Source organism: Scophthalmus maximus, chromosome 6, assembly GCF_022379125.1.
Source record: "Scophthalmus maximus strain ysfricsl-2021 chromosome 6, ASM2237912v1, whole genome shotgun sequence".
Taxonomy (NCBI): domain Eukaryota; kingdom Metazoa; phylum Chordata; class Actinopteri; order Pleuronectiformes; family Scophthalmidae; genus Scophthalmus; species Scophthalmus maximus.
Genome location: NC_061520.1, coordinates 3,289,367 through 3,303,777, shown reverse-complemented (window position 1 = coordinate 3,303,777; position 14,411 = coordinate 3,289,367). Strand labels below are relative to the sequence as shown.

The 14,411-nt window shown below is 45.5% G+C and overlaps 1 protein-coding gene and 1 long non-coding RNA gene across 2 annotated transcripts in view; one reads left to right on the top strand and one right to left on the bottom strand.

Annotated features, from left to right (window-relative positions):
- The window catches only part of stab1 (stabilin 1), a 51,378-nt gene extending 42,989 nt beyond the window's left edge, over positions 1-8,389 (top strand). Inside the window, exons 62-70 of the mRNA XM_035632903.2 lie at positions 432-565; positions 1,611-1,776; positions 1,866-1,972; positions 2,780-2,899; positions 3,364-3,498; positions 3,752-3,856; positions 5,487-5,636; positions 6,150-6,254; positions 8,157-8,389. Coding sequence (XP_035488796.2) covers positions 432-565; positions 1,611-1,776; positions 1,866-1,972; positions 2,780-2,899; positions 3,364-3,498; positions 3,752-3,856; positions 5,487-5,636; positions 6,150-6,254; positions 8,157-8,219 — 1,085 coding nt within the window. The 3' untranslated portion in view covers positions 8,220-8,389. The remainder of the gene's footprint in view (positions 1-431; positions 566-1,610; positions 1,777-1,865; positions 1,973-2,779; positions 2,900-3,363; positions 3,499-3,751; positions 3,857-5,486; positions 5,637-6,149; positions 6,255-8,156) is intronic.
- LOC118310102 lies at positions 5,018-5,963 on the bottom strand. The gene is made up of 2 exons (XR_004793708.2): positions 5,471-5,963; positions 5,018-5,392 (listed from the first exon to the last, which is right to left on the bottom strand). It is a non-coding gene; the product is annotated as an uncharacterized LOC118310102 (long non-coding RNA).
- Positions 8,390-14,411: the final 6,022 nt, after the last annotated feature.

Sequence of the window (14,411 nt, the reverse complement as noted above, 5' to 3'; positions counted from 1 at the left end):
GGTAGCCCTTTTTTGTGGGGGGCTCCACTGCAGTTGCTATGGTAACTGTAGTTTCTACAGTAGCTGACCTTTTAATAGTGTTCAGGGTTACGATATAAGAGATATAATCAAAAGGAACTGGTGAGTTTTTCTGCCACTGGAAGACGAAACAGCAACAAGAGCCCAGTGGGAATCAGGCAGTCGACGCCCACAACGGGTTCATTTCTGAGCTCATCAAGGCTCATCGACCACCGAGCCTGTTGGTACCTGGTGCTCATTCAACAGAACGTATTGTTGAACAAAATGTGTTTAGAGACAAACACCAATCAGAGACCGGGACGTGATTTAATCAGCGGCAAATCGTCATATCTGTATATTTCTCAAATCATTCATTATTCATTAAGATTGACAGCAGTCTGAGGCCAAGTTAACGTATTGTCGTTGTGGTTCAGCCAACACAGCCGGCGTGTTCCACCTGCGTGCTCCGGAGGGGAAGTACAAGATGAACTTCAGTCAGGCCGGCGCCGCCTGCCAGGAGGAAGGCGCCACACTCGCCAACTTCAAACAGCTGGGAGACGCACAGCAGGTACCTCACCTTGCAGGAGGGGGGTTTCCATAGAGACCAGCAGGCGGGCCAATACACACATATATGCAAATTATTTACAGTATATCTCCAAATGTCTATATATCTGTTGGCCAGACGAAGACCATTGTTTTTGGTCGAGATGTGCACTCAGCTGCTGTCCTGTACACAACCACCACAGTGATCAGTAATTACAGTAATTTCTAAGCAGAAACCTCTTTCCGAAACCAAGCTCATATCACTCAGTCGGGAGTCTTCTTAACCGATTACTTGAGCGCAACCGAGGATTTATTCTGAGACGGCATGACAACGTTTAGAATTCACACATCTAAGGGTGCGTCCCATTCCCCCCTCCGCTTTGTACGTCACCGCGTAGATTAGGGTGTTTCCTATGAAGATCAAGGGGTTAGGGGTTCAAACAGCGCTTCAAACGTAGGCTGGTCAGACGCCGACTGCAGGTGGAGCGGCCTGTGAACGTGCGCTGCCAAACTGTCTGAAGCAACACTGTGGCAGGGAGTTGATGAAGAACCAGGGTTTGCAGGCTGATATCAGACATCAGGGAACCAGGAGAGAGACAGAGAGAAGAGCCACACCCACAACACAGACAGACTGACGCAGGAGAGACAGACAGCGAATCACAGGAGACTCGGGAAAGAGAAAACATGGTTGAGACCGTATCAACAAATAGGGTGTTTTAGGAAATTGCTGCTGCAGTTTATTGATCTTCTCATCTCACTCTTAAAAATTAAAGGAAGAAAAGCATTTCTCTCCAAAAACTGAATTATGCGAGGGATGAGCAGAGGTCCAGCCCTAGATACCAAACTGTAGGTTTCGATTGATTCACCTGTTGATAGAAAAAAGTGCATCACCAGACAGATGTTGTCGCACAAAATCAAACTATATATTGAGCTTTAATTTACTGTACCATCATCCTCCAGTTAACTGTGAAGTATTTGCTCTGCTCGACCGCAGCAGTTCACGCCGGAGCGTGTGATCGGTCGCTCATCGTGCTCCTTGTTGTTGTCCTCCTCCCTCTGACTCCTGACAGCTGGGGATGCATCTGTGCGTGGCCGGCTGGATCGAGGGGGGGAGGGTGGGCTACCCGACCCGCTTCCCTTCAGTCAAATGCGGGGACAACCACGTGGGCCTGGTCATGTACAAAGAGCCCGTGGACCAGGGCAGCCAGTACGACGCCTACTGCTACAGGCTCACAGGTACGACGGCAGCACAGACAGTGATGTTCACCCAACGACAAGAACGTTGTGCCACAACCTCACCCACGTGTGTGTGTGTGTGTGTGCAGATGTTTCGTGTTCGTGTCCTGCCGGTTACATTGGAAACGGAGATTACTGTAACGGCGTCCTGACCAGCGTCCTCGCAACATACAGTAACTTCTCCATCTTCTACCAGGTGAGTGTGACACCTGAAACATTTAGATCATTATGGTTTTAGTATAACTGGGGTCAGTGTTTTCAGTTTTCAGTAATAAAAACATACACACGTGTGTGTTCATGACCGGAGCGAGACAGCGCTCTCCGCCGAAAGCCAACAACTACCCCCGGTTCCAGGAGGACAGCGCGAGCTAATGGAGACTGCTGGGTCTAAATTATTCAACGATTATTTCATATCTACTGTAAATTCACTCGGAGTCGGCTCCGGGATAATTGACACCATGTGAAAGAAGTTGTCAGTTTGACTCCACTTTCTTAACACAACAACAACAACAGCAGCCACAAAGTCCAGTGTAGTAAACACATCAGAATTGTTGTGTTGCAAGTACGTACTTATGTTATTATGTATTATATTTTTTGAGTTGGTATGATTGCGTTTTAACCAAAGTTTTCTCTGACTGGCTGAAGTAGAATCCACACGCACGCGACCTCCACGGCCTCACATCTCATATACAGTCGGGAAAAACCCATCTCCTCAGACAAACAGACCCGAGTGTGGAGTCTGTCTTCAGTCCGTCTCTCTTCCTCTCGGATGATTCGTTCCGACAGCTCCGGAGTCGTGGAATCATCCCGAGTCACGACAGTTCTGTGAGCCGTGGCGGTGCCACATCAGATTCACGTCACAGTTCACAGGACTGTTGTGACAGATTCAGGGGTTTTACAGAGTATAAATATAAATATCACAGAACTTTGGGGGGGCGCGATTGTACGTCTTGACAAATGGACTATGAATCTAAATAACTTCTCTCTCTCTCTCTGTGTGTAGTTACTGTTGCGTTACAGCGACTCGACGTCGGACGGCAAACACCTCGTTGACTTTCTGTCTCACAGGAAGTCTGAGGTCACGCTGTTTGTTCCTCACAACGCCGGCTTCGCCCCAAACCAGGTGATGCACAACGCTTCAATAATCATTAAAAATCAAATCACCATTTACAATTATTACTTGATTACTAAAAAAAATTAAATAATCGGAGTAATATAATAATTAAATGTAAAATATGTTGTAGGATTTAATACATATTGTCCTTCAAAGAAACAATACAATAGGTCAATGGGTTTGAAATAAGCAGCAACTAACACATATTGTTAAATTTTAGTATTTGTAAATACTGTATTTGTATTTTGTATTTAATTTATTTGATAACTAGGTCAATTTTTCAGTAAACAAAAAAACGGCCTCGTATTTTCGATGTAATTCATTTATATTAAGAACAAGTCTCTGCGATGCTCATTCATCAGTGTAGTCCCCCCCGCCCCGTGTTTTTTCCTCAATGATAAAAATGTTTTGCTGAAGAACACGAACAGGTTCCAAACAGCTGTCGGTGAAATCAAATCTGTTTGTGTCTCCAGACTCTGTCCGGCAGAGATCTTGAGTATCACATCTCAGCCAATCACAGCAGGCGACCCTTCAAGGATCTGAGACACGAGGAAGTCATCACGTCGTGGCTCGGGGTCGACCTGACCGTAACCCACGGCAACAACGAGGTGTGTGTGACACACACACACACACACACACACACACGGTCCATTAATCCGAACTGAAAGAAAACATTTGATGTAGGAGCTATGAGAAAAAAAAATGATTCAGCTAAATGATCTTTATTGAGAGTTTACGTCAATGAAACAGTTGTTAACAAATAATCATCACCGCATGTCTATAAAAAGCTTAGAAACGTTTAATTTAAAAGAAAGTGTTTTGTATAAAATTGATTTCTGACCTTGTGTCTTTCCCCCTCAGAGCTGTAAACTGGTGAACAAGCGGCAGCTGTTGGAGTGGGACATTCCTGCCGTCAACGGGATCATCCACGTCATCGAGGCGCCGCTGTCTGCGCCCCCCCCGACGGTGAGTAGAGGTGGTTTGACCCCCTGACATACATCTCATACTTACTCTTACCATTTCACATCATCAACATCATCAACATCGTAAATCAGCTGGACTGGAACCAGTCAGAATTATTGGTATTGTCCAAAACAGGCAGGAGTTGACTCGGTACCTTAGGAATGGACTGATGATTCTGTGAACGTGATTGATCCAGGTTAGAGGGTTTATTAATAACGGCTGATTGCTGGTTTGCTTTGAGTAGTTTGGAGCGCGGCCAGAAGAACGGGAACAGTTAATAACGTCAATGGCAGCTTCGACCTGAGGAGGGTGAAACGTCCGTGGGGCCTGAGGAGGAAACGCACGAGACAAAAGTATCGACGAGTTCAGGAAGAGGAAGTTGGTTCATCAGGATGATTGATAATCTGGCGAAATATGAGACAACAACGCAATGACACATATTTAATTAACGGTTCCAGTTCCTGAGCGATCACATAACGGCCGTGATGCCGGTCAGCTGCTGGTGGAGACGTCGCAGTTTAGGCAATAAGTCAAGGTCATGTGACGACGTCCGGTTGTGACGCAGTGGAAACAGAAACGAATGAGGCTCAGCTCAAAAAAACAACAACATTAAATAAATAATTACATTCCTTTTTTAGTCCAACAACACTCAGGACATTTTAATCTGTTTTTGCATCTTGTATCTACTTTAGTAGACGAGTCATTTGTTTTTTTTATCTTTCTTTTGACATCCCTGAAACCAAGTTTACAGGATCATACTGTAAATGTAACATTTAATCCACTTCATTCAAACGCAACTTCACAGTTGTGAGCGTCGTCACGGTTACTCATCTGGACTCACACATCTGGACGATTAAATCATTTGAAGAAGCAAAATCTTTCATGAATTGCTTCGACACAATTGCGCAGGAACCGAGTTGAGCAGACGACACATCTACGATAAATAAACCAAAATCAAGTGTGTGAACGTGACGGCGGTGGATCAAACTGTAAATCATAACGAATGATCTCCTGACCACGCTGCTGCTCGTCGGAGCCTCCTCGTCCCTCCGGAGCGTCATCACATCATCACACATCTACACGAGGTCACAGAGTTCTGCTCAACACTTCACTGCAGGCGGAACTCTCAGAACATCACAAGCCAGAGAAGCTTCACTCTCGAAACAACTTTCATTCTCATTTATTATTTTTTTAGCCACCAGGCTGGTTTATTTCATGGAACCACTTTAAATCCTGATGAAATGGCGTTAATAATTTATCCTCATACATTTTGAGGCCATTAAAAGAAACGTTAGGAATTATTAATGCAAGTTGGGGTATTTTTCTTTTTTTTCTTTGACTGTAAAACTAACGATTTCCGGGAACCGGGACATTTCCATGGACACGTGACCGGGATGATCAACATGAATTAATAATTTAACTGGCTCCAGATTTCTTCTTCCTCTGGGGGAAATCACGCCGGTAGTGATGGCCTGGTACAGAGAGTCACGTCTCCTTGGTAACAGCAGTGAAGTGTAGGCGTTGCCATGGCGAATGGAGCTGGACGGATACAGAACGCGTGTGACGTCAGAGGTTTCATGTGATGTCCTCTCACGTGTGTGTGTGTTCGTTGTTCACCTTCGTTCACCTCCAGATCTCCCACGATGCTTCCAGAGGCCACGCCCACTCCAGCGGCACGGTGTCGGCCATCTTGGTGTCGATGTTGTTGGTGTGCGTGTTGGCAATGCTGGGATACTACATCTTCAAACACAAGACCGACGCCTTCCGCTTCCACTACTTCAGAGTGAGAGAAAAGTGTTTTTAGATTTTGTTTGTTTGAGTATGAAGCGTGTGTGTATGTGTGTGTGTGTGTGTGTGTGTGTGTGTGTGTGTTTACAAATTTACTCAACAACGCATTGACTGATTTTCACCAAACTTGGTGGGACTATTATTCAGGGGAATATCTCCAGATGATTCACTTTTGGAACTGATCGGTCGAGATTAGAAGAAAAAAATCTGGTCCCAGAAACACACTTTCCAAGATAACTCCACAATAGTTGAGAAACAATTTCAAGCTTATATTGTTCAGAATATTATTCCCCATCACGTGTGGCCAGTCTGAACAGGATCAACTCCCACAGTTTTTTATCTGAAGAGCTTCAGTGCAGAGAGTTTCATGTGTTCATGTCTTAACGGTTTTAATTCAATGTTGTCGAACAGATTGAATGTTGCAAGTGTTGGAACTTCGAATCCTTTAAGTTAAAAATAGAGATGTTAATGAGTGATTCACTGCTCCCCATGTTTTCCTCTGCGACAGAACGAGGACGAGGACGGAGCAGCGGGCGGCAGAACCAAACCCACGCTGGTCTCCATCCCCAACCCTCTGTACAACGGCTCCCGGGCGTTCACCGAGCCGTTCGGGGTGAGTCGACCGACCTGAGCGTAAAAAAAAGATTCTGAGCTACTGAGGCTCCGGGCCGAGAGGACGTACAGACGCAAACCAGCTCCGTGTTGGTTCAGTCACTGGTTAGACACAATCCACAAAGTATACATGCATACATACATTTGTCTTATTCACAGGTGAGACAGAAGTACAAACAATAAATAAAATAGAAAAACTAAATAGTCGTAGCAAAGTCCAGTTTCAGTCATGGGACAAAAAAATGAATCAGTCTAATTAGCCAACCAGAGACAGCCTAGTCCACGTCTGCCAGGCAACTGCTGAGTCACTACCAAGTGCTGAGTAACCAGTTACTATGGTGACTGGGGCCCCCAGGGGCAGGAAGGAGGAGGAGGGCCTTAGGGACCGTGGTTAGTGTGGGTCATGTGACACATTCTGGCCCAGAGCCTTCCATGTGATACACGTTCTGGTTCAACATTTTAAATTAAATTTGAAAAAAACGTTTGAGCTACGAAAATAAAGTCTTGTGACCAAGACCAACCGAATTTTAACGTTAAAGTATGACAGACAAGTGCCGCTGCAGAGAGGGGGAGGGGCTTGAGCATTAACGCGACGACCTACCTATTGACTTCCCAGGTTTTTTTTTTTACAAATTCCGTCGCCATGGTTACGCACCGTTTTCCGCTGCAGGACTTGTTGTGCGGCAAAACTTGTACCGTAAGCAAGAATAAATAAATAGTGTATGACAGCTCATAAAAAGGGAAAAAGATGAATGTAGTATTTGAATACTAATTTAGACGCTGGTTACCGTGGCAACACCCTAAGCATTTGTCCCAGCCTTTTTGATTACTAATAATGATTGTCCCATGTTTAATACAGTATTTTCATAGATTAGTATAGAAGTCTCTTTAAGAAGCTCGTCCTTGTAAAGTATCTGAACCTGGACGTACACACACACACACACACACACACACACACACAAGCACACTCTGCTGTGTTTCCTCTGTTGTTGTGAAGGACGTCATCCCTCAGTAGTTTACACATTCCTCCTCTATCACAACAGATTGACTTCACTTTGTTTTCAGCCGTGTCATGTCAGAGCTGCAGGATCGGAGTTCTGAGACAAAGAGGTGGATTTCTGTCCGTGTCCATCAGAAATTTAAATCAGATTTTGAGAAAATCTGTGAAAGGAAATGCCAAGTAATGTACGTTTCAATGAGAGCTGCAACAGCTCATCTATTAGTAATCAACTACTAAATTAATAAACTATTTTGACAATCGATTAATCGGTTCAATGTCAAAATCCTCTGATTTCAGTGTTTCTTTGCTCCTCTGTGACAGTGAACTGAATATCTTTGGCGTGTGGACAAAACTAAACATCATCTGGAGTTTGGGAAACACGATCAGCATCTTTCACCATTTTATGAACCAAACAACTAATCGATTAATGAAAATAATCAACAGACGAATCGATGATGAAAATAATCGTTAGTTGCAGCCTTAGTTTCCATCCACTACTGTTACGCAAATATTAGGATTTGGACACTAATTCTCTAGTTGGGCGTTATTTTATTAATCCATCGCAGGAGGACAGGACACGACAAGTCATCTCGTTGAGCCGCATGATTTAGTCACCAAGTCATTTTCTTTGCACTCCCTTCGTCTTTAACTCGACTCAAACTGTTTGTGGACATTGACTTTGTTTGTCTTCACTTTCAACTTCAGCCAGTTCGAAATTGTTGAAGAGTTTTTTCATCCACACTTTATGGTGGAGAGTTAAATGAGACAGTGTTGGACTGAAGTGAACCACTGGTGTTGGTTTCCTGGTTTGATCATAATAATAATAATAATAATAATAATAAATTTCATTTATAGAGCACTCTTCATTGCTAAAAGCAATCTCATGTTCTCTCCTTCCTGCAGGGGCCCAGTTCGGGGGCGGAACCGGCGGAACCCGAAGAACCTCCAAAGATTTTAGACCTGTGAAAAAACTGGAGCTCGTCAGTTCACGAACCACAATCACCTGTCGGCAATGATCACGATTCAGCTTTGTGCAGTTAATCTTCATCCAATTAAGAAATAAAATCTGTCAGTTTACACAAACCCGATGCTCTCTGAAATAAAAGGAAATCTATTTTTACTGGTAATCAACCAAATGATTGTGTGTGTGTGATGTGTAAATGTTTTCCGGGAGCTGCTAACGCACCAGATCGCGTTTAGTTGTTGTTGTTGTTGTTGTTGTTGTTGTTGTTGTTGTGGTGTGGTCCAGCCTCAGCTGGCAGCTGTTTGCAGAAAAATATATATTTTTTAAAACCACAAGCTGTTTTCAGACTCCAGAAAACATCCCAGAAATGTGGACCTGATATTTTCTGGAGTTTTCCTTTCCCACGTGACTGAAGCAGCAGGAGCTCGTCTGTGCGGAGCAGCAGGAGACGACGACCGCTGCAGCGAGCGGAGGTTTTTGTTCACCGCCATCGACGCGTCCACTCGCTCGAGAAGACGTCGAACTCCGTCCGTGCGTCTCTCTCTCTGCCTTTGATTGTTTGTTGCTGTTGTCGCCATCAATCACAGATGATGTATTTCACTTGTGAGGTTCTGAATGCGTCTCGTTCGTCATCAAACCGGCCGACGACGGAAGATGAGGCGCTGCGGAGGGAAAACGGCTGCGGGCTCGATCTGTGAAACCCCCCGACCCCCACAGAGCCGACGACGCCGTGGCTGGTGACGGAGCAGAGCGGATAGAATGAAAGAAACAGATGATGTTTCTGTCGGCCGAAGGCACGTCACATGAGCACAAAGGAGCCACGACGACCCAAGGTCAAACACACACACACACACACCTAAAGAAAGGACTTGTTCAAACATCTAAATGTGTCTCGAGCAGCAGATCAATAGTTCAGGCCGTAATCGACCAGATATCACAGCTGAAACATTAAGTTCCACAGAGCAGAACATTTAATAAAACCCACTGGTCCGTGCGTTTGATTCATGTCGTTGAGCTTCATCGGTCGCCACAGCGGCGCAGATGGATGATCGACGCTGACGCCTTCGGTCCAGTGGCTGTAGATAAGAAAGAAAGATACATGACAAGGTCCCACAGGATCTTGGCTCTGTTCGACTCAAGCACTTTCATCGGTAATGTCCCGTGAGGACCTGTTGGGTTCTTCTCATCCGGCCTCTCGGCCTCTCAGCCTGCTGTGGTCGACCTCTTCCAGCCACTGATCGCTTGCCGTCAGTCACTTCCTCCGTTGAGGGGCTCGTCTTCCTCTTCCTCTTCCTCTTCCTCTTCCTCTGTCGTCTTCTGAACCAGCCGTTCGTGGCTGCTCCTCGTTTTGTCTTCAGATCGTGGCTCCGGAGGTCACTGAAGCTCGCTCCTCGCAGAGTCTCAAGGGTGCTCGGACTTTGGAAGAATAAAAAAAAAATAGATCAAGAGTTTTACACAAGTATCTGTTAGTTCATGTAGAAGTGTTTGTCTCAGCAGGATGCACACACAGTAGAAATAAAGCTGAAACTATTTCTTTCCTCTACAACCACCACGCACTGTGAGGAGCTTGGGTCTTCTCCCTAACACGTAACTGTCTTACAAAGTCATTATATGTACTCATATATGAAAATTAAACTTGAGGTCGTACCCAAGCTTATGATCCAACTGGTTTTTACTGCCCCACGTCGTGGATTAAAAAGCGTTGACCTCATGGTGGCGCTGGACGACGCCCATTTTTTAGTCCCGTGGGGCGGACGATGGACAATCTGTCCCATGTGTCATGGAAAGTCTTCCACCGGTTGTTGAATGGTTTCACTACAAACCACAAACTGCCAGCTGCACGGTGGCACCACAGGGAACGTGAGGGGATCTTCTGAATCATCGGGCTTCATCCTCTGGAGAACATCAATATTATAAACAGTGTGATGGTTTCTTTGTCTTCGTCTGGACTGACGGACACCGACCTGATCCTGACGTCGCTTATAATCAAAACATTACTCGATCTTAAAATGATCATTTTCAGTCCAGGGTTTTGTAGAAGTTAATCATTTCAACATTCAAAGACACATCATCATCATCATCTTATCCTGCTGCTGTTTTAATCAAAACAACTAAGTGATGATGATTGTTTGTTGGATTTTCTCTCATACTTTTGCAGATTTTGGGGCGCGTTGTTTTCCTGACAATGGTAGAAATCTGCTTCAGTCTTCACTGTGATCCTATTGGATGTGATCCTATTGGATGTGATCCTATTGGATGTGATCCTATTGGATGTGGATGTGATCCTATTGGATGTGATCCTATTGGATGTGTCATTGGCCTCCATGTCAGTTCTCTTCCCACTTTGTGTTTTTTTCCACAGGTCTGTCTAAACAGAAGAAACGCTTTTCTAACCCTGGCTTGTTTCTGTCCTCGGCTCCTTTTGATCGAATCTCCAGGCGGAAGACGGTTGTTGTTGTTGTTGTTGCTGTTGTTTTTCTGCCGCTGCATCGCTGGCTAGCACTGAAAAACCCCAAACGCTGCTTCACTCCATAGACCTTAGCTTTTCCTTCTCTGCTGCTGACATTCAAGACAACAATGAGGAAGTCAGACCGTTTGCTGCAGAGAGCAATGCACCAAGGTTCCGCGGAGCAGCGTAACTCTACATTTGAGCCCTACGGAGGTCAGGGGAATCTGTGACGAGGCGACCTTTTTCCAAGATGGAGCGCGAGCAGTCGAGGAGGGTTGGTGTTGGGGCCGCGTCTCCGCCTGCCGCGTTCCCTTCCCCCCCAACACACAAAGAGCCGAGCCGAGCTGCAGCGCTGGCGGCGGAGCAGAGCAGATTGGAAATGGTCTTGTCTGAGAAACAACGCTGTCGGGGCAGAAGGGGGTGGGGAGGGGGCGCAGACCAGAGACCCTGACCTCCACGGCTGCAGGCCGGCTGGCGGTTTGCCGTCACTGCAGGCCTCATTTAAAAACAGCTGTCGCTGGTTCACGTCTGACCTCCCGTCTTACGAAACGGATTCCCATCTGAGAGGACGCTCAGACGAAAGAGCTGAAAGGGACGGAGGCAACTGTGGAGAGGAAACCAAAGAGGCTGATTTCAGTCACTCTCTCGTCTCTCGTGAGCCTGAGGCCTGCGGCCGTGTTTTCGATTAGCACCTCATTTACATACTCGGCTCTGACTGGCCACTACATTCCCACCTCTCCGCTGCTGCCAGTTGACGACGGGCCTCGTGTCTTGAGCTCGGTTTTTTCACGAATCGTTCACGGACGTTTTCCTAAATCGAGTCCTGGCGGTTCACTCAAGTTCTATCGTGGACAATTTGTGACGCCTCAGACTTGTCCTCCATTTGAAGTTATTTTGCGTAATTGATAGAAATATCAATTCAATAACTTCATCTACTGTCACTACACATAATGGAGTTCGTTCATTCCGAGCCTCGTGGCTGGTGATGGTCCTCGACATGTGTGAAGTCAACGCCATCTGCCAAGGACGCAGACCAACCCCCCGCCCCCCGTGTGGGGGATGGAAGCCGAATCATTAGTGATCGTGACAAACAAGTGTTTGAGTTGAATTTCTGCATTTAGCAGGCTACTGTGTAGAAACAATAAACGAGTACAGTTTCATTTTGGTTCAACGCTCAATTTCAAAAAACGGCCTCACCTAGACTTGTGGGGAAGAAGTTCATTACCGGTGTTGTTTGGTGTTTGAATGAATGAATGAATGAATGAATGAATGTTGAGTATGAGTTGTAGCAGTCAGGAGGTTCGTGTTCCTGGTTCTCAGAAGGTATTACTACCCTTAGAGCATGAGCCAAGACCCTGGAACTGACTTTGGACTCGGGTTCGTCTTCTGTAATCACGAAGTTCTCGAGTTCGTCCGGACGTTTCTGGGTTCCTGGAGAATTCCCTGCAGTGGGAGAAGGGGCCTTCCAGGAACGACTCTGTATGTTCCAGTAACCAGATCAACGCTGCTGCACAGACCACAAGGGCTATGACCCGAAGTGGCGCGTAATTAAGATTAGATTCTAGCCGCTGGTGTCTTGGGTGGCAGCCGACTGACTTTGTCAGCCACAGTGACGAAGGCGACTCACTTCCACGCGCTGCTTCTCCGATTCTTCGTCGTTGAGATGATCCAGTCAGCGCAGCTCTGCTCGCCGACGTCCTCCTCAACCGCAGTGGGTCAGGTTGATTTCAGTGAATCCTCTGCAGGACCACGAGGCAAACTACTTCAACATCTCTTAATTACTTATAGACTGTAAATCTTCAATCCAAACGAGTTGGAATAGAACTTCTGTCAGAACTTCCTTGTCCTCGCTCGCTTATTGGTTGGACCAAACCAGGCCCCTCGGCCATGTCAGGCGAACACCCTTTTTAAAGACAGACCGTTCTCCTGGCCAACGGTAGAACAGGAGGCAAAGGACGTGTGTGTCAGTGTGACACGTCTCGCCTGAGCTGGACCCATCGGTGGACGGACACCTTAAGAGACGTGCTAGCTTATTGCTGAAGTTTCATTGTGAAACACTAAAAAAGCTACCTCTGCTCTCAGAGCTAACGGCTGACGCTGCTCTCTGTGCTAACGGCTACATCTGCCCTGCGAGCTAACGGCTAACGGCTAACTCAGACCTAACGGCTAGCGCTGCTCTCTGTGCTAACGGCTACATCTGCCCTGCGAGCTAACGGCTAACTCAGACCTAACGGCTAGCGCTGCTCTCTGTGCTAACGGCTACATTTGCAATGCGAGCTAACGGCTAACTCAGACCTAACGGCTAGCGCTGCTCTCTGTGCTAACGGCTACATCTGCCCTGCGAGCTAACGGCTAACGGCTAACTCAGACCTAACGGCTAGCGCTGCTCTCTGTGCTAACGGCTACATCTGCAATGCGAGCTAAAGGCTAACTCCTCCCTGCGAGCTAAAGGCTAACTCTTCCCTCCGAGCTAACGATGAACTCTGCCCCGCTGAGCTAACTAGCAGGTTTACATCTTGAGATAATGAACATTTTCCACTCTGTATTTTTGCGTTTCGCGCACAATTACGTAAAAAATGAGATTTCTTCACGTTGATATCCTCATAAGCGCTCATTCATTTTGAGACATTCCCCCTATTAGCAAAAGAACACATTTGGGAAATTGCCGAACGTCGGCGGGCTCCGTCCTGACAACACAACAAGATAAGATCGGCACCTTCATTGACCCCAAGCTGATGATCACTTCAGGCCCTGTACTGCAGGTCAATGGACATGGGCAGATGTATGTAGGCTACACCAGCAACAGCTAACATTTGTTGCACTGTTAAAAATGAAGAATTACGTAGAATCCATCGCTCAATCTATCCTCTTCTCAGCCACGTTGAAAGGTTCCGGTCGCCCCAACTCGGGAATATGGGTTTCAAAATGATCTTATTATATTACTTGTTATTACGACTTGAGGGGGCGTTCGTGTGCAAATTTCCAAGTCTGGTAACTCGTACTTGATCCAGGCCGTGAATGTTTATTTACTGATACTGAATCACGTCTGGTCACTCGCACTAAGGCACGAATAGCATTAATACAGAGTCCCAGGTCTCTGGTTTGACGAGTCTCAATGACAGTGAGCACATCTGGTATTTGATATTTACTGTATGAACATGTTTTTTTGGGGGGGGGGTTATTACAAGAAACATTAATGTCGCCTAAGATCCAGTGAGTTATCGTTTTTCTAATTCTTTGTTGTAGTTTTTTGGCCTATATATGTATATTTAATTGTTTTGGAAAAATGAGTACACACTGAATTTCTTCCTGTTAAAGGGGAATTTTTTTCTCTCCACCGTCACCAAGTGCTTTGCTCATTGTGGGATCTGTTGGGTTTTCCCTGTAATATTGTAATATTGACCTCACTATGTAAAGTGGCTTGAGACAATGTATGTTGTGATATGGCGCTATAAAAATAAAATTGAATTGAATTGAATTGAATTTGCTATTAATCCTCTGTTTGCTGTGTACCATTGTATGATTTGACAAATATCAATAAATTACATTAAAATGAATGAAACTTGGAAAAACAAATTCTCAGGCAAATTCTGGCCTCTATATGAATATGTATATCGTGTCTGTGAATTATCATTTGTTGGATGCATATATTATGTGATTATTTCTGAGAAGCAAACGTAATTTTTTTATATTGGTTCATATAATCTTAATTTGTAACAGCATTTCAGTTTCTATATTCATATTT